General features: G+C 50.0%; 1 protein-coding gene across 1 annotated transcript; it reads left to right on the top strand.

The window, feature by feature from the left end:
* The first annotated feature begins 113 nt into the window (after nt 1–113).
* Tmem127 (transmembrane protein 127) lies at nt 114–14,820 on the top strand. The gene is made up of 4 exons (XM_076833453.2): nt 114–236; nt 653–976; nt 10,093–10,257; nt 11,113–14,820. Exons 2-4 carry the CDS (start codon nt 733–735, stop codon nt 11,418–11,420), a joined length of 717 nt encoding a protein of 238 aa, XP_076689568.1. The 5' UTR covers nt 114–236; nt 653–732; the 3' UTR covers nt 11,421–14,820.
* Nucleotides 14,821–19,882: the final 5,062 nt, after the last annotated feature.

Here is a 19,882-nt window from a genome sequence, read left to right as displayed (position 1 = left end):
GCAAGTCCCGTGAGGCCCTGCGCGGAACCGGCGGCGCGCGCACGCCGTGACGCGCGCGGGGGACGGGGCCCGACGCCGGAGGAGGTGGTGGCCCAGGAGGAGGAAGCCGGAAGTGCATCGGACCGGGTCGGTCTGGGCGTTGCGGGATTGGGGCCTGGGATAGCTCGGCCCCGGGCAGCTAAGAAGCCCGTGACGGGGCGGAGCGGCGCCATTCCAGCCCTGAGGCCTGCTAACCGGTGAGAAGCAGGGGGCAGAATGGGGAGGGTCTTTTTTTCCGCGCAGGTTGTATCCCAAAGTGCCGGTCCCCGACTATCGGTCCCGGATCCCCGCGGCCCAGCCGCGTCCTCCGACCCTGGGCACCTTCTGGCCCCGACTCCGGGGTGCAGACATCCCACCACCAGTGGTCGATCCCCAGTGGTCGATCCCCGGTACCTCCGCCCTCCCTGTCCCGGTGTGCCCAGACCCCACCTGGTCCCGGACCCTCTCTCTGCCTGGGTCCCGCATCTCTAATCCAGAGTCCCCCGTCCCCGCCCCCCGAATCCCGCAGTCCTCCAGCCTCCGCTCCGCCCTGGGTCCCACCCCCTACCCCCTGGTGTCGGCTCTTACAGCCTCGCGCCGGTAACCCAGTGCATCGCTCTCCTTCCCGGGACAGGGACAGGCAGGCTCTGCGCGCCCCGCGGAGGTCGGCGGCGACCAGCAGCGACCGCAGAGCGACGGTGGGCGGCCCTGGGCATGTATGCCCCTGGAGGCGCAGGGCTGCCCGGCGGGCGCCGGCGGAGGAGTCCGGGAGGCAGCGCTCTGCCCAAGCAGCCGGAGCGTAGCCTGGCCTCGGCCCTGCCTGGCGCCCTGTCTATCACGGCGCTGTGCACTGCCCTCGCCGAGCCCGCCTGGTTGCACATCCACGGAGGCACCTGTTCCCGCCAGGAGCTGGGGGTCTCGGACGTGCTGGGCTACGTGCACCCGGACCTGCTGAAAGGTGAGGGCGCCGTGCTCCTGCCCTCCGGGCCAGGGGGTGTGCAGTATGTGGGACTAGCTGAAGCAGAGATAATTGGGGGGAGGGGGGAGGGTAGCACTTGGTTGAAGGAAACAACCCGTTCCTTCTAGGTGTCCATGCCCACCAGGTGGCTCTGTATGGGGTCCCACCTCTAATTAATTCTAATGTTCTTCAGCTAAGCACCTACTCCTCACAGCCATGCTAATCCGGACTCCTTGTTATTTTAGGATTCTGCCCATGGAAGGGCGCTGTATGTGGAGAACAGATAAGGGTGCTAAGGGTCATGATTAGCCATACTCTTCTAAGGAACCTATGAGATACAGGAAAGCAGCTTTGGTCAGCCTGATTGATGGAGAAAAAAAGGAACTTTTAATATGACTAGGTTTTAAAAAATATTTTAATTCTATGGTATTTGTACTTTTCTCAAAGAAAAAGGGGGTCCATGGCATTTTGGGTCATCAGAAGTCAGTTCCATTGCCAACAAACAGTTGGAATTTGGCTCCTGAAACTCTTATAAGTAGCCTAGCTGAGGTAAAGTTGCTTTGTTGTTTTCTCATTCAGGTAGGCAGAAGAAAGTGACTGTTCTCTTTACTTGGCAAGGCAGGAGTTTAGAGCCCACAGAAGGGCCTGTCTCAAGAAGCTCTGTGGCTCATCCTACCCTGTCCTGCCTCCATTATTGGGGGTAAAGACTGTGTAGTGTGAGGGTAGGACTATATTATCTGATTTCTAAGCTAAAAATGGTCAGTGAACCCCCAGACATCCCTTAGAAACATCACAGTTTATCACCCCATTTATCAACCATTCTTAAAGGTCTTCCTGTTTCCTTCTGTGCCTCTCCCTGGTTGTGATGTATTCCAGATATCTGCTGCCCCGGTATTAGAAGCCCTTCCTGTTAGATATCTGTATATTGTCTCTTGAAGGATTCAAGCCCTGGAATTTGGTGAAAAGGTCTTATTTCCCCTCTGTGCATTGGGTCATATACCATATCTGCAGATCTATGCTGAGAAACCTTATTCTGTAGTAGCCTAATGCTGTCTTTCTCTGATCATTCTCTCTCTCTCTCTCTTTTTAATATTTATTTTTTAGTTGGACATGAATCATCTTTATTTTATTTATTTATTTTTATGTAGTGCTGAGGATCGAACCCAGGGCCTCGCACGCTACCACTGAGCCACAACCCTAGCCTTCTGATCATTCTCTTAATGTTTTGCTTCTCTTGAGTTTTAGAGGCTTTTGGATGATTTTATAAGGAACAGGCTGGGGACTTCTGGTTTGCTTCCAGATTTCACCCTGAATGGTGCCCTGGCCTGGGTTGGCTCTTTAAAACCAATGGAGGCCTGGGGATGTGCAGCTTTCTCCATGTCATGTAGCTGATGGCACAAGGGCCATCAAATTCAAGTGAATCTGCATGATCTTCCCCTCAGCACATTCCCCCTGCATCTGCCTTCTGGGAAGTACAGTTGCCACCTTCCTACCACTTCCTCCAGGCCTTTTGCACTTCACCCCATGGGGTTTCAGGGGTTCCGTGTCACCTACAAACAGGGAGAGTTCATGGTGCTTCCTCTTTGAAGATCATCCTGGGTGTGGGAGTTCATAAAATTCACATGACCAAGGGAGAGGCAGTCTGGTCCCACATCCTTATTTCAGAAATCCAGGAAGCTGTGCCTCAAAACAGTGAAGTGATCTCCCCAAGGCAACCCAGCTGCATGCCTAGCTGAGACTCCCTCCGATCTGTGACACCAATGTACAGCGATTCTGTCTCTCATTTAAGGTTTTTATTCTGTTTTACTGTAACTGTCAAAAGAATAATCTCACAAGCCAGGTGTGGTTGCACACGCCTGTAGTCCCTGGCTGGGTAGGCTGAGATGGGAAGATCACGTAGGAGGATCACAAGTTCAAAGTCAGCCTCAGAAAATTCGAGGCGCTAAACAACTCAGTGAGACCCTGTCTCTAAGTAAAATACAAAATAGGGCTGGGGTGTGGCTTAGTGGCCAAGTGCCCAAAGTTTAATTCTTGGCATACCCCACCCCACCCCCCCCCTCCAAAAATAAAAGAATGACCTTGCCTTAGTGTGCATCCTTGTCAAAGGCATGTGAAAAATAAAAAGAAGTTCTTGGTGTAGGTTCTCCTATGTTCACATATGTATTTACCCTTTCTAAGAAATTATGCAGAACAGATTTCATCTTACATAAAATCTGTTACCTTAACCTTTACATTACTTCTGCTGTGTGTTTAGAGGTCTTAGCCCTTGGCTTGTTTCTGTGGCTTGCCCGTGGCTGTCTAAGGAGACAGTGCAAGCAGGAACACATGGTGTCTGTTCACAGAAGAGTTGGCAGTGGTGCTTTGTGAGCTGTCACAGAAACAGGAGAAGGCAAAGAATCAGGAAGTCCCTGATTGCTCGTTCTCTCCCTTTTCTTTACCTGTTGGTTTTGGTATCCAGTGAGCTTTCAGACATGTCGCATCCTGCTGATCCTCAGGACCTGACAGATAGCGAAACTTGACCCTGGGATATTTCCCATCTCAAGAGGAGCAGAGCTGCGGGGCACAGATGGATAGATGGCTTCCAGGGGAAGAACAGACCTGCCAGGCTTCCTTGTGCCATGAGGAGTGGGGCAGGCCAGCTGGCCGCACCAGCGCCAGTGTTGGCATTATGTTAAGTACACTCTATGTCACCTTTCGGTTTCTGCTAAACATCTCTTTTGGTAGGTACGGTCATCATCCCCACTTCACAACCGTCTCAGCTCAGGTATATTGGGTAATCTGCTCAGGAGCACACAGCTAATCTGGGTGGCATTGATGCCGAAATCCATTCTCTATTACCACCCGCCTTTGTGTGTTCAGTTTTATTTCTTTCAGTCAGGGCTGCCCAAGGCTTATTATTTCCCCGTTCTGGTTGAATTTTGATCACAAGCCCAGCCAAAGCTGTGCTCTTTGTCCCCCTCTGCCTCAGTGATCAGGCTCAGGTTGGTGATCCCAAGGCAAAGTCACTCATCCTCCACTCAACCAAAGAGGCTTTAACAAGTGCAGCCCAGCTCAGAAGGTTCTGTCCTAAATTCTTCCTTCCCCCAAGGGCTGCCTGCTCACCATATAGCTCTTGAACTTGGCTCTGGGTTCAGAGCAATATTCAGACCTGGGGAAGGGGTGACCCATACCCCCTTTCTGTCTCCCTGGTGAGGCCAGCAAGGACAGCTCCATGAACAGCCTCAGGAAGCATCTTTGGAGAATGAGGAAGTTTGGAATTTGGAATCAGGTGACTCACGATTGACAGCAGCCAATGGAGGATCCAGGGCTTTCCTGAGAGGGCCTGTGTACCTGCAGGTAGTAATGAGGCAGCTGGTACTGCAAGGCCCTGCAGGGCCTGACCTTAGTCATCTGGACTAGCATCATTGCTGTCTATGAGAAAGACCTGGCTGGATACTAGAGGGCCCTGTTGGAGGCCTGTCTGAGATGTGTCTAGATGCTAAGAAAGTCAGTGAGGAGAGGCTGGCAGGTAGGACCATGCATACAGAGAGGGACTGGGACAGTAGGGAAGTGCCTCTAACTCACAGGGACCTGATGAGGAGGAGGGAGGTGGAACAACAGCAGGAAGCTGGTCAGAAGCCACTATAGCCTTCCTGCCTACAGCCCACATGGGTCAGGAGGGGGTTAGAGTAATGGGCAGGTAGACAGGAAGAGCCAGGGCCTTCAAAACAAATCCAGCCCTGTGACTCACCAGTGACCTTGGGCAAAGTCAGCTCCCTGGGATCCTATTACATAGCAGCTGCCTTCTTTCCTGGTGACTCGAGGGGATCAGGGGATCGTCAAGCAGTGTTTAACAAAATAAACAGGCTAGAGCACAACTGGAGGACAGGGTGTGTGTTTCACCAGAGTATGGTGGACCTAACCACTGCTTGAATTTAAAGTCAGGGCTTTGCCCCACGTGCCCTTCCTCTTCCACAAATAAAGTCACACCTACATAACCCTTGGGGCCTGTGACTCTAGTGCTCCTCTGGAGAGAGAGCAAGTACTGTTGCCTGCCCTGCCTGCTGCAGGGCCGTGTCCCCAGGGAAAACTCTGAACTGAGTCCCCAGTGGTCTGGGATAACTCTGCTGCCTTTCTGTGTGCCAAGACCTCTCAATGAAAGTCCCATTGGAGACATGGCAGCATGCTCCTGGATTATCCATTATCGTCATGCAAAAGGAAGTTCACAATTTCTTTCTTCTGAAATCTTAGGGCATGGGCTGGGGATATAGCTCAGTTGGTAGAGTGCTTGCCTTGCATGCACCAGACCCTGGGTTCGATCCCCAACACTGCAAAAAAAAAAACCAAAAAAACAAAAAATAAGGAAATTTAGGAGGCTATCCAGTGGAGATAAGCATGTTCATGAAATCTTAGGGCTTCCTCACAGCTTTGGGGTGTAGAAAGGCAGCTGTCAAATCTGCCTGAGGTTCAGATGGAAAGCCCCTTCTCTGAGCCACGCTGTGGTTCTGATGAGTGAGCCCTCCGTCTGATTTTAGTGGACGCCTCTTCTGACCCACACATGACAACTGTGTGGTCCAAAAAGTTGGTGTAAGAAAAAACACACTGGGTGATGTTGCTGTGGCCCAGTTGTAACAGCCCCTGACAGTAACAGAACAGGTGGCTGCTCTGTCATCAGCAAGGAATCAGCTGGCCCTTCATTGCACCCTGTGACTGGGACAGGAGCAGATATTATTGCTTTCATTTGATCCATGAGAGAAAGAGGCTGAGGGCAGTCAAGTACTTGCTCAAGGTAACCTGTAGGATCTGGCAGCAGGTCCAGAATCTTCCTGGTGTCCTGACCATTACCCAGAACTGGACTCCTGGCCCACAGTGCTGCAGAGGCTCAAACACCACATGAAGCAGATTCTGCCCAGTACATCCCCATATGAGCACTTCCGGTTATTTAATGACCCTAACCTTTCTTGCCTTTCTTTTTTCCTTGAGATTTCCTGCTGCAAGCTGTTCCTTTAGCAGCCCAGCAAGCTGCTGCTGAGGACGCTCTGGCAGCATTTGTCAGCCCCAGACCCCTTCACTCCAGGCGCCTCTTTAGGATTTGATTGATTATCTCCGTTAGGGAAAATAAAGCAGCTGACTGGGGCTCAGTGATTCCAAGCAGCATAGGGCAGGGTGTGAAGTCACTCTGACCTGGAGAAAATCACTTAATTCCTGGAGTCCTGACTCCTCATCTGAGCTGGGTGATGAACCACCCCCAGGTGGTGGCAGGATGAACTAAGAAAACATTAGACTCTGGGTGTGCTGGCTCTTCCCTCAGGAGTATGCAGGGCACCTCCCTTCGTGTTTGCCTCTGGTCAGGGGCTGGTGGATATCTGGAAGTGGGGGACATCCTCTGTGAAGCTTTAATCACGTGCATATTTTCCTTATTAAAGTAAATGTATTTTGAACCCCAGGCATATAGAAGTGTATATAATAGGTACACATTTTTAAATTTTTTTTAGTTGTCAATGGACCTTTATTTATTTATTTTTAATATCTTTATTTTGTTTTTATGTGGTACTGAGAATCAAACCCAGTGCCTCACGCATACTAGGTGAGCGCGCTATCACTTGAGCCACAACCCCAACCCCAACCGGTGCACATTTTTAAGGATAATAAAATGAGCATCCTTTGCTCACCAGTGAGCGGAAGCAGCAAAGCAGTCTTTTTGAAGCCCCGCAGATCCCTTTCTTCACTTGTTGCCTGGCTGCATTGAGTAATGTGAGTAGAACCCAATGTGACCTGCTGCAGAGCAGCCTGTCTCTTCCAGAGCATTCCTGGAAGCAGCAGAGGACATTTGCATCCGACCACATCCCCCCAAGTACTGCACAGACCCTGAGAAGAGCCATCTTAGCTACTAGCAGTAATCAGAGCAAAGCAGGGGCAGCCCCTGCCTCCTAGGCATTTCTTTCATCGAGGGTTGTGGGTTTTGGGACTCCTGCAGCCCTGCCTCGCCGTCTCAGCTGTGCAGGGGCTGGATGCACTACATGCTGGTCCAGCTGCGGGCAGAGCTCTCGCTCCCTGGCAGTGCGCCGCCGTCACTGAGGCTGGCTGTTCAGGCCCCAAACAGATGGTCAGTAGATGAGATCATGACATCCCTAAGGGCAGCTCAATGAGTGACCCAAAGCCAGATGGAAGCACATGAACCTTGTCCTGGTCCAGCTAGCATTTGAATGAAGAATTCTGAGCCTGAGGTAGGGTATACCAGTCAGTCACAAAGGTCCAGCGCCTCCCTCTGCCCAAGACCTCATGATGGGGCAACTGCTGGGTTGAGTCAGCTTTGTTGGGTTTGGGTCCCCTTCCCCTCGCTCCTGGACTTTTCTTTCATCCTTCTACCTTCCTCTGGGATCTGGGACAGTATTTCTTGGAGAGAAGGCTTGGACCATGTGCCTGAGGGTTACCTGCAGCTTGTCAAAATCCAGATTTCTCAGCCCTGTTCCAGACATAGAAATCAGACCTCTGGGGGCCTGAAACATGCTTTCAACCAGCATCCAAGATACATCGATGTGTATGAGGGCTTGATTTTCACCACCCACAGACTCATCCTGACCAAGATTTGGGAAGAGATCCTGTACCCTGAGTCTGGCCAGCCTTTTCCAAGTTTTTTAAATCATTTGTTGACCTGTGGCCTGAATGAAAGAGCTGGCCAACACCTGGAAGAGGGGGGAGGGGAAATTAAGACCCATGACTTTCTTTAGTTTTGCTGTACTGGGTATTAAACTCAGCGGGGCTCGACCACTGAGGTACATCCATACACCCCAACGTTTTTTTTTGTTTTTTTTTTTTTGGTACCGGGGATTGAATCTAGGAGTGCTTAACCACTGAGCCACATCCCCAGCACTTTTTTTGTATGTGGTGCTGGGAATTGAACCCCTGGCCTTGTGCATGTGAGGCAAGCACTTTACCAACTGAGCTATATCCCCAGCCCCCCTAGCACTTTTTAGTTTTTTAAAATATTGAGACAGGGTCTTGCTGTCACTCAGGGCCTTTCTAAATTGCTGAGGCTGGGGGCTGGGGATGTGGCTCAAGCGGTAGCGCGCTCGCCTGGCATGTGTGCGGCCTGTGCAGGCCTGGGTTCGAACCTCAGCACCACATACAAAGATGATGTGTCCGCCAAAAAAACTAAAAAATAAAATAAAATAAATTCTCTCTCTGCCTCTCTCCCTCTCTCTGCCTCTCTCCCTCTTTCTTTAAAAAAAAATAAAAATAAAAAAAAAATAAATTGCTGAGGCTGGCTTTGAACTTGCAATCTTCCTGCCTCAGCCTCCTGAGCTGCTGGGATTACAGGCATGTGCCACTGCACCTGGCTCCCTAACCATTTTTTATAAGTTTTTTTTTTTTTAATTTTTGAGACAGGGTCTTGCTAAATTGCCCAGGCTGGCCTCAGACATGCAATCCTCCTCCCAAGTAGCTGGGATTACAGATAGGTCAGCAAAATCCATTTCCTTCCCCCCTGCCCCCAGTTCTTAGGATGGAACCCAGGGCCTCATGTGGTAGGCAAGTGCTCTACCACTGGTGTACATCCACAGCCCTTTTTATTTTGAGATGGGTTCTCACTGACTGAGACTGGCATTAGACTTGGGATTCTCCTGCCCCAACTTCCCAAGAAGCTGGAATGACAGACATGTGCCACTGTGCCTGGTCATTTTCAACTTTTATTAATACTTAAAATACTTAATCACGATCTGACTTCTTTTGGGATCAGACTGTATTTTATTCTGTGCTTCTAGAAGCTTTGGAAGTTTGCATGGCTATCAAAACAGACAGTGTTGTGTAGTTAACAAATGATGCTAAAGTTCTGTGAGGAAGAGTAAGTCCCTGTGTCGGACACCTGGTTGTCACCCTGGGACCTGCCTTCACCATGACTCTGAATATTGCTCTGCCTCCCCATCTTCTCTTTCCTTTGTTCTCTCTCATTTAGGGGGAGCATGCGTGCACCTTGGCCATGTCCATTAATTTCTGAGCCTTTTGGGGCTTTGTGGTGTGAATCTAGTTTCATAATTTCATTTCCCAGCCCCTTTCTCTTTGGGTCTATGCTTTGTTAAAAAGTCTTGTTCTGTAGGGTTCAAGGAGGGAGTGAAAGCAAATGGGCCAGTGCTGTTTACTGTCTTTCTGCATCATTTAATACTTTCTTTTAGTTACTGATTTCTCTAAACACCTTCAGCTTTTCCTCCTTTTCATTTTATTTATTTTTTATTGTGGTAAAATTTAAAAATAACAAAATTTACCATTTTAACTGGGCATGGTGTTGCACACCTGTAATCCCAGCAGCTCAGGAGGCTGAGGCAGGAGGATTGCAAATTCAAAGCCAGCCTCAGCAACTTAGTAAGGCTCTAAGCAACTTAACGGGTCCCTGTCTCAAAATAAAATATAAAAAGGGGCTAGGGATGTGGTTAGGCTAAGCACCCTGGGTTCAATCCCTGGTATAAAAAATTCTTTTTTACTATTTTAACCATTTTTGGTGTTAAGTTCAATGACATAAAGAATGTTCACACGTTGCACAAACATCACCACTTTTCTTTCCAGAATTTCCTCATCATCCCATATTGAAACTACACATTATAAAACACGCTACTCTCCCTGGCATTCCACTTTCTGTCTTTAGGAATTTGACTATTTCAGGTGTCTCATATAAGGGAACTCAGACAGTATTTGTCCTGGGTTTACTTATTTCACTTACTATCTTCAGGTTCAACTTCTTTTTGGTACAAAAGGGAAGGAATGAGTAAGTAGAGGGTCAATATTGACTGACCTCTAGCCTTAGCCTTTCTGTCTCTGCTCAGGTGACAGTGGGCTTTCCCCACGAGCCCCAAGCATCCTTTAGCAGAATGGGTTAACATACCACATTCATTAATTGCCAGGACCTTTAAAAACACTGAGAAGTGCAGGGGAATGCTGCACGAAGAGCCTTAAGGTGCATGGGAACAGGGACCCAAGGTTCCTGTCTGCAGCCGTGGAGGTTGTCCCTCCTCTTTGCAGAGTAGCTCGTGCAAGAGCCAAGCCAGTGTCCTCTAGGGCTCCCTGGCTTCACAGGATGGTGGGGGTGGGGTGCTGCCCATGCCAGGGTGTGATTGGGGCCTAAAGCTTTGGTTCTCCTCCCACAGATTTCTGCATGAACCCCCAGACAGTGCTGCTCCTGCGGGTCATTGCTGCCTTCTGCTTCCTGGGAATTCTGTGCAGCCTCTCTGCCTTCCTTCTGGATGTCTTTGGGCCCAAACATCCAGCCCTGAAGATCACGCGTCGCTATGCCTTTGCCCATATCCTCACTGGTAAGCCCAGGGCCTGCTGTCCTAGGGGAGGACCCATCACAGAGTGGGAATGGCAGGTGGGACTCATTTCTGCAGTCAGACATCACTCCAGGTGCTCAAGTGCGGAGCTCTTGTCCTCAGAACACTCACTGGGTGTTAGCAGCTTGCTCCAGCCATTTGCAGATGGACTTGCAGGGAACATGAGCCTGCTGGGCACTGCTGGAGACAGGGGATAGTGTTAGAATCCTGCGAGAGACCCCTCAGCTCTCCAAAAATAGCAGCTGAAGCTGACTCGAGCTTAGGACCTAGAAAGAGCAAGGAAGGAACCAGGCCACAGCCCTGTACTTCCCTGCACAGCGGGCTTTCCTTCTTTGCAGGCCGGCCTTTGCAGGAGGCTGAGCTGGTGTGTGTGTTTGATTTAATGGTAGTGCCAGCCAACTCTAGCTCCCACATTTTTTTTTTTTTTTTTTTTTTTTTAGTTTTAGATGGACACAATACCTTTATTCCTTTATTTTATTTATTTATTTATTTATTTTATGTGGTGCTGAGGATCGAACCCAGTGCCTCATACATGCGAGGCAAGCACTCTACCACTGAGTTACAATCTCAGCCCTTATATTCTTATATATTCTTTTTAGGTCCCCAGCATACCCAGGCACCTTAGTATCCCAACTGCAAATTCTTTAGACAGAGAATCTGCCTGGTCTAGTCGGAGTCAGATAGCTGTTCCTATCCCTGGGCCGTAGAACTCCTTGCAGGGCCTGGGGCCAGGCAGGCCCCTACTTAGAATGGAGCAAGAGGCTGTGATTGGTCCTCAAGCGTCCTAGCCACAGGGCATCTGCTAATCCCCCTTCTTGCTGTCCCTCTGTCGCCCAGTCCTGCAGTGTGCCACCGTCATTGGATTTTCTTACTGGGCTTCTGAACTCATCCTGGCCCAGCAGCAGCAACATAAGAAGTACCATGGCTCCCAGGTCTACGTCACCTTTGCAGTTAGCTTCTACCTGGTGGCAGGAGCTGGTGGAGCCTCAATCTTGGCCACCGCAGCCAATCTTCTGCGCCACTACCCTACAGAGGAAGAAGAGCAGGCTCTGGAGCTGCTGTCTGAGATGGAGGAGAACGAGCCCTATCCCGCAGAGTATGAAGTCATCAACCAATTCCAGCCACCCCCTGCCTACACACCCTAATGCCAGCTGGGCTCTTCCTCCACAGCCCCTCCCCCAGCGCTGCAGCTCCTCTCCCACCCAGAGGGCCTGCTTCCCCAATAGGCCTCACCAGTAGGACCCTGACCATCCTCACCAAACCTTCCCCAGGAGAGATTCTGCCTTTAGGGTTGTCCACGTATCCCTCCTCCCAAAAGCTGGGATCCAGCAACTTTATATAATGCCTTCTCCTTTCCGCCACCCTCTGTTCCCTTCCATTCACTAGTCACTACCAACCAGGGATGGTCAGACAAGTGTTCCCCCATCGTGGGCCACATCTTTGGGACCAGGACTCCCTGGGGAGCTGCTAATAGTGGACATTCCCAGAGAGAGAAATTGTCAACAGGGCCCAAGAGAGAAAGGGGACCATGTTGGCAGACTCAAGTCACCAGGCTCTGAGCTTGTTCCGCAGCTGTGGCTCCTTGTTGACCACCTCCTTCCTCCTTGGAGTGCCCTAGTCCCAGGCTGTCCACTCCCTGGATTCTCTGCACTTTAGTCTTTGGACTTCTCCTCGCGGGCTCTGGCTTAAAGGGAGAAGGAACCACCGTCATCGGGGAGTAGAGGGCCGCCCTCCCTGCCCACCCTGGCTTCTGTGGTGGGAGCCAGGCAAGGAGAGCAGGACCTGGCAGGAGCCCGCACCTTCTGGTGCCTATATAGGACCAGTGTGAAGGGGACTCCATCTCCCAGCCCCTTCGCCTTTTAAAATGCAAGGAAAAAACAAAACCAAGCAACAACCACCATATTCTCTTTTTAAAATAGGGACAAGGCTGTTATCATTTTTCAGAAATGAATCCCATCCCTTTTGGCTCTGCAATAGTTTGGACCAGAGCTCCTTCTGAGCCCTGGTGGCCCTCCCTGAGTATCTCCCAGAAGAATGCAGCCCCTCTCTCCTGGCTCCCTCCTCCCAGTAATGGCGGCTCCCTGGGGCCTTCCTGTGGAACCATTGCTGCACGCCTCAGAGGGCTGAGGACTGTGGCCTGGCTGGCTGGCCAGCGTGGTGCTCCTCAGGACTACAGCACTGAGATGGAACCTGGCCTCAGCTCAGGAACAGGGGCCACAGCAGGGCAGGACCCTCCTGTCTCCACATAGGAACTCCGACCAGGCAACAGGCCTGCCTACAGCCTTCAGACTCCGTGTGTCCCCTAGAATGTGACTTGGGCTACAGCTCGCTGCATGCCCCTGCCCGCTTCTTGAATGTACTCTGGTTGCAGTGTGCTCCTGGCTCTTTGTTGCCCTCCATTGCCCTGGCTACCCTGTTTGCTCTAGATCTAGCAGAATTTTCTGCCTGAGACCTGGAGTATCACATGGGGAAAATGGGAGACACCCCCAGCCTGGATCCAGACGACTGAGCTGTCCGTACTCAGTTCTCTGGAGCCATGTCCAGTGCTGAGCTAAAAAGGGAACATATTCCAGTCTCCTCCCTTCCTTGAGGTGATAAGCAGTTGGAGCAAGAATGCAGAAGGTATGCTGCCATTGAACTGTGGCAGAAGGGGACTGTCATGCCCCTGGCCGCCTTTGGCCAAAATGCCAGGGATGTCTGGACAAATGCTTGTTTGGGTGAGGACCATGTCTGCACACGAGTGAGTGGCTGCTTGGAGTTCACTGCTGTGATGCCAAAGCGTGCCCCGAGGTGATGCCCCCACTCCTGCACACCAGTCCCGTAGGCAGGAGAGGCTGCCGAGTGATGCCTGAGCACAGAGCCAAGGAGCTAAATTAATAAGTCTGTCAAGTCCTGAGTTTGTCATTGGTAGGTTTCTGAGGTGTGGCCAGCTCTTTCTGAGTGTGGGTGTCTGAGCGAGCAGGCCAGAAGGCCAGGCACCAAACTCGCATGCCAAAGTGAACGGTCATCTCATAAGGCCTGGGCACAGCCCTGTGGACCGTTCCACGTAATTCGGAACCCACTTTTTATTGGCTTCCCATGCCTCTGGCCTTTCTTTCCCTGCCATCCTGACACTGATAGTTTGTCATAAAAAGCCCTCCGGTTGTGTTTTTCTTTTCTAGGAAAAAAAATTAAAACGCAAAACAAAAAACAGAAACTACAGATAAGAATGTAAGTGCCAATGACTGTTGTCATTTTTCTGTCACAATTTTCCCAATTTGATCTGTTCCCTTCCTCTCGGAAAAGCAGAGGACATAGATGAGACTTGTTTAAAATAGAAGGGACTTGGCATGTGCCTGCTTCATGACATTTGCCTCCAGGGGCCTCCTAGCCCTGACACCTTTCTCACAGGAAACTTCCAAGCCCTTCAGCTAGACACAGTCGCTGGCGCCCCAGCCCTTTCTCCCTGCCTCCCCTGGGGTGCTGCAGGAGAGCTGTTGAGCCTCACTGTGGGGAGGAAGGCTTCAGCTGTCGTTTCAGAAGAGCTGCCCTTTCATTGATGCCATAGGACGCAATGCTGACGGAGGCCTGGGAGTAAGTGGTTCCAGGATGACCTGCAGGAGGCGTTTCCAGGTGGTGCTGGGCACTAGTGTTGCTCACACTCCATTCTGTCCACCCACAGCCTGGGCCCCAGTGTATGTGACAGAGGGCTTAGGGCTTCCTTGGGGAGCCAGCGATTTAGATGGTCTTTTTTTTTTTTTCTGGGGAGAGTACACGTCTTTATTAGGAGCTGGGAATTTGTTCTCTTCTGCCTGCTCAGACGTTCATATGAAGGGTCCCTTGTGTTATGCACAAATCACCATTAGCCTCCATGAGAAACACGGTGATTGGCAGGATCCTGTCTCCCGGGATTTTGATGTCCTCAGTTCAGGAGATGGCCTTGTGCACAGGAGGGTGGAGGGAAGTGAGGTGTCTGCTGGACAGCTAGAAACAGCGCCGTTCCAGAGGAGAGGAACAGGCAGCTTCAGGGGGAGAGGACATTCCCACCAAGGGAATGGCAAGGACAACGCACTGGGGACCAGGATCTGGTGGGAGAAGGGGTGAAGGCCCATGGAATGCCCTAAAAGCCACAGGGAGAGGGAAGGGAGGCACCCAGCTCCATGGGCATGACAGTGTGAAGGAGGGCCTCCTGGTGTAAAATGTAAGAAGGTGGGACAGATGGGACTGACACCCCAGTAGGAGGGGAAGCAGCAGTCACAGCCAGGGGCTAGATAGGGACCCAATAACCCCAGTCCTTGCAAATCCGTAGCATCCATACTCCACAGTTGGAAGGTAGAGTCAACTGCGGACCTCTGTGGGGCACGTGAGGGGCAGTAAAAAGCCCTTGGGAAACAGGAAGTGGTGGTTGCCAAGGGGAAAGGATGTCCTCACCACACACTCAGAGGATCTCCAGCTGGCATCTCACCCACAGTTGTACCTGCTCTGGGTCACTATGCTAATGAGACACAAGGTTCTATAGGGAGACACAAAGGAACTAATAAACTTCCTGGCCCTTGTTTTCAAATAGCCTGCGGTCTTCCTCTTTGTGCAGTTTTTTGTGGGAGTAGCACTTTGATGGAGGTTGCGCAGTGTGTGGAAGAAAGAACGTGACTACTTTTTGATGGGTACACGGATGGGAAGGCACTCTGTTAGGGATAGAGGTTTGGGAACTAAGAACTACTGGGTTCCTCACTGTAGTGCTTGACTTCACTGCTGTGGGAGAAGACAGCTCCCTCAGCAACGAGTTCACTGATCCCGGTGATGGAGGACTGGCCTGCACATTTGACTGCGCAGGACATGTGGTGGTGAAGGACAGGTGGAGAGACTCCTCAGCTTAACCATGTGGGAATGGTTAATTGTGTTACATGGTTAATTGTTTCAGGAGCTGTACAGGTCCCTAAGAGTGGGACCTGAGGGGTGCAGGGCCTGTAGGCAGCCCTGTTGAGAGGTTCCTGTCCTTGTCTGTAGAAAATGGCAACTGGCCCTGTAAGGGACCTTCCCTGTGGTGAGATGGAACACGTGGCCCCATGCCCGGTGTGTTCCACCTGTCTTGGGGTGCTCTCGTTCAGATTTCCAGTGCCTCCCCTATTGGTGGAGAGTTAGCTTCCAGAATCACCTTGGGGTGGTCAGTGCAGGCTTTGTTGTAGTGGGGAGAGGGTGTCCCTTATTCTTTCCCACTTGTTTGCCTCCTGATCGACTGGGAGCAAGGGAGCAGGGGAAATTTGCACGTGTGAGCACACACACACAATTTCTATTATGTTGACAGGCCTTTCTTGTCCTTAGGTTCATTAGGCCCGAGGGTCAACATTCATTCACCAAATATACTGGACCCAATGCGGAGGGTGCAGGATATTAACACACAGCCCCATCCTTGAGGGCTTTCCAATCCAGCTGCCAGGCAGCAGGAAACCTGACAAGTCAAGGAAGGAGCTTCCTGAGGCAGAAGAAACTTCATTGGGGCTTGAAGAATGGGTGAGATTTGGTGAGAGAATGCTGGGATTCACGGCGGGGAAGTAGAAGAGGGAAGGGTGTGGCTTTGGGGAGCACTGAGCTGCTGCCCTTCAGCAGTAGTGACATCCACTGGAGAGGTGGAACAGGTCATTAGGTGGAAGGACCCAGAGGGCTGGGAACTGCACAGTTACTGCCAGGTACTAACAGCTGCCAGACACAGAACTCAAATGGGCCTTCATGTAAATGGGATTTATTGGTTCCTATAACTGCAAAGCTCAGTGTAGTTCAGGAGGTTTGGCTGGGTCCAGGGACTCAAGCAGACAGGAGACATGACTTCTCACATGCTTTTGCTCCATTTTTCTGCTTAAGCCAATTCCCCAAACATGGCCGACAGAGGCCCTAGGCTCACACTGACCTCTTTATTTAAGGTACTGGAATGACTGATCTCTGCCCAACTTAGATCATGCTCCTTTCCCTGATTGAGGACTTGGACTATCATCCTGTGTCCTGGTTGATGGTTACCTGTGGGATCTTGGATTCAATACCACTGTTTGTGGTTGGGATGTGTGAGCCCAAGGGCCAGGCCTCAAGGAAGCAGAAATCCTGGCTGGAAGGAGCCTTTGAAATGGAGATGAGCTGCCTGTAAGACCTATCCTTGAATAGAAATGGACCTTAAAGTCAGGCCTACCCCTCTAGTGGGCAAGCCTTGCTTGCACCAATCCTGTCTCAGGAACCGTCTCTTGCTTCTCTCCTCCCCTAGCCCCTGCTTCCTGCTCTGACTCTCCTGACTTGTTCTCTCTAAGCTCAGTGCTTTGTTGGAGTAGTGCTTGGTATTCCTGAAGACATAACTTGGCACACATCCTGGCTTTTTGGGGTAACCACCCACCTAACACCAGCCCCACCCCATATCTCCATCCTGAAGTCAACCTGAGGGGATGGGGAGGGAAAAGGCAGGAGTAGACTCCAGGCCGTGGGGTTGGTATCGAGTGCCTCCATTAGGGTACATTTCTGCATTAATTCCTCAGAACTCCTGAAATTTCTGCTGATCTTGGGATGTTGCTGTTTTACTTGGGTTTCTCCAGAGAAACAGAACCAATAAGATGTGAATACATTCAGAAAGAGACTTATTCTAAGAAATGGGCTCACAAAATGGTGGAGGTTGACAAGCTCCCAGATCTGCAGGATCAGGAAGTGAGAGGAGCAGGCCCGCAGTGGGATGTTCTAGTCTGATGGCTGGCAGGATTGAGCACTGGAAAAGTTGACCCGGGATGTCATTGGCCTTGTGGCTTCACATACAGCTTGGTCTAGATGCAATGACAGGTGTTCTCATGAACTGTTTTGAGCTGCTATCTGGGAGTGTTGCCAAAAGCTAAGTCCAATTTTGAGAAAAAGGAAAAAGAAGGTTTATTGCTTTGCTAGCAAAGGAGAAACACAGGGGACTTGTGTCCTTAAGGCTGTGATTCTGCCCATCAGCAGGAAAACGGGGCTTTTAAAGAGGTGACTCAAGGGCTACATTCCACTGTTCTGTGTTGGAGTTTGATTCACTTGTTAATTTGAGAGTCATTTCTGAGATCATCTGGTTCCATTCCCAAAGTCTGGATTACTTTGTTCCTGTGATGGATGTGCACTCACAGAGATAAATCTGCCTAGGATGAGGAAAAAAGGTAATCCTGTTTCCCCTGAGATTAGGAAAGGGGAGAGATTAAGAAGGACCTAGGGGAGAGGAAGAGAAAGAACATGTCTATTTTTAAAAATTAAATTATTTATTCCAATTTGTTATACATGATGGCAGAATGCAATTTATTTCATATTATACAAACAGAGCACATTTTTTCAAGTCACTAATTGTACACAAAGTATTTTCACACCATTCATGTCTTCAAACATGTACTTAGGGTAATGATGTCTAACTCACTGCACCATCATTCCTACCCGCTTTCCCCTCCTTTCCCTCTCTCCCCTTAGCCCTAAAGTTCCTTCACCCCACATCCTCATTATGGATCAGCATTCTCTTATCAAAAAAAAACATTCAGCCTTTGGTTTTTTGGGATTGGCTTGCTTCACTTAGCATTATATTCTCCAATTTTATCCATTTACCTGCAAATGCCATGATTTTATTCTCTTTTAATGCTGAGTAATGTTCCATTGTGTATATATGCCAATGTTTCCCTATCCATTCATCTACTGGAGGGCATCTAGATTGGTTCTATAATTTAGATATTGTGGATTGTGCTGCTATAAACATTGATGTGGCTGTGTCCCTGTAATATGCTGTTTTTTAAGTCCTTTGGGTATAAACCGAGGAGTGGGATAGCTGGGTCAAATGGTGGTTCTATTCCCAGTTTTCCAAGGAATCTCCATACTGCTTTCCAGATTGGCTGCACCATTTTGCAGTTCTACCAGCAATGTATGAATGTGCCTTTTCCCCCACATCCTCGCCGACATTTATTGTTGTTTGCATTCTTGATAGCTGCCATTCTGACTGGAGTGAGATGAAATCTTAGTTTTGATTTGCATTTCTCTAATTGCTAGAGATGTAACATTTTTTTCATATGTTTGTTGATTGATTGTATATCCTCTTCTGAGAAGTGTCTGTTTAGTTCCTTGGCCCATTTATTGACTGGGTTATTTGTTTTATTGGTGTTAAGGTTTTTGAATGCTTTATATATATATCCTAGAGATTAGTGTTCTATCTGATGTTCTTGTGGTAAAGATTTGCTCCCATTCTGTAGGCTCTCTATTCACCTCACTGAGTGTTTCTTTTGCTGAGAAGAAGCTTTTTAGTTTAAATCCATTCCATTTAATGATTCGTGGTTTAATTCTTGCACTATAAGAGTCTTATTAAGAAAATTGGGGCCTAATCTGACATGATGGAGATTTGGACCTACTTTTTCTTCCATTAGGTGCAAGGTCTCTGGTTTAATTCCTAGGTCCTTGATCCACAGAAGCATGACCATTTAAAAGTAAGTTGCAGCCAGGCACCATGGCACATGCCTGTCATCCCAGCAGCTCAGGAAGCTGAGGCAGGAGGATTGCAAGTTCAAGCCAGCCTCAACAAAAGAAAGGCACTAAGCAACTCAGTGAGACTCTGTCTCTAAATAAAATACAAAATAGGGCTGGGGATGTGACTCAGTGGTTGAGTGCCTGCGTTCAGTCCCCGTACCAAAAAAAAAAAAAAAAAAAAAAAAAAAAAGTTGCAGTGGCAGATCAGCAAGGGCTGTATCAAAGCATAAAGTGGAACATGATGACCCTGACCCTGCCTGCCGTGAGGAAAGAGGCTTCCCATACTGAGGGGCTTGATGAAGACTGGAAGCGCTTTCCATTCAGAGTAACAGATGCCTGGATCTAATGCACACTCTGAAGAAAAGAAAAGCACTTACTGCTGTGCATTGGCTGGTAACTGGAGCCCAGGGATTGCATCAGACTCAAGTACTTGGGAGAAAGAGATCAGAACACAGACCTGGAAGCTGACAGCCACCGGCTGCTCAGGGTCCTCCAGCTTGTCCTGGGGGATGATCTCTACACATGATGCTGCTAAGACAAGAACAGGTGCTTCTCCTAACTCTCTGCTATGGCCCCAAAGTGGGAACCATGGTTTTTAGTCTGGGATCTGGAACCTGCAGGCTATGAGGAAGGGCCCAGGGTGGGTAGGGCATATGCTGAGGGACATCCAGAGAACAGTGTACAGGGCGGGTTGTGCTGCTGGCTGGTGGAAGTGTGTGGTGGGTCATCTCCCCAGGCAGCCGGCACCTAGGAGGATACTGGGTATGCGCTCCAGGCAACACCTAGGAGGGAGGAGAAGAGGAGCTTGGTGTGTGGGGGTCGGATTGCATAGTCAGGACAAAGACCTCAGCTGACTCTGCAGAGTTCTGGAACTGGGAGGGACTTCAGAGTTGTCCTAATACCCCAGGTTCAGCCAGGCATGAGATGGATACTGTTCCCAGGGAGGGGGGTGCAACCTTGGGCAAGGGTGTGGCTCTTCCCTTGGGGGCTACTAAAGAGAGCTGAAAACTGTTGTCAGCAATACTCCTACCACCCCAGGTTACCCTGACCCACTCCTTTGTGTAAGTTCTGGGAGCATCTTTCGGTCCCTCCCTGTCTCTGTCTCTCTGTCTTTCATACTGAGGATTGAATCCAG

Source organism: Callospermophilus lateralis, chromosome 14 (assembly GCF_048772815.1).
Source record: "Callospermophilus lateralis isolate mCalLat2 chromosome 14, mCalLat2.hap1, whole genome shotgun sequence".
Classification (NCBI taxonomy): Eukaryota; Metazoa; Chordata; class Mammalia; order Rodentia; family Sciuridae; genus Callospermophilus; species Callospermophilus lateralis.
Note: the sequence above shows the minus strand (reverse complement) of the source record. Positions and strands in the feature narration are given on the sequence as shown.

Excerpts from the sequence above, each read along its gene's own strand:
- Tmem127 (XM_076833453.2), top strand. The coding sequence starts at position 733 with ATGTATGCCCCTGGAGGCGCAGGGCTGCCCGGCGGGCGCCGGCGGAGG. Across the intron at positions 977-10,092 it reads GCACCCGGACCTGCTGAAAG|ATTTCTGCATGAACCCCCAG; the intron begins GTGAGGGCGCCG and ends CTCCTCCCACAG. Across the intron at positions 10,258-11,112 it reads CTTTGCCCATATCCTCACTG|TCCTGCAGTGTGCCACCGTC; the intron begins GTAAGCCCAGGG and ends TCTGTCGCCCAG.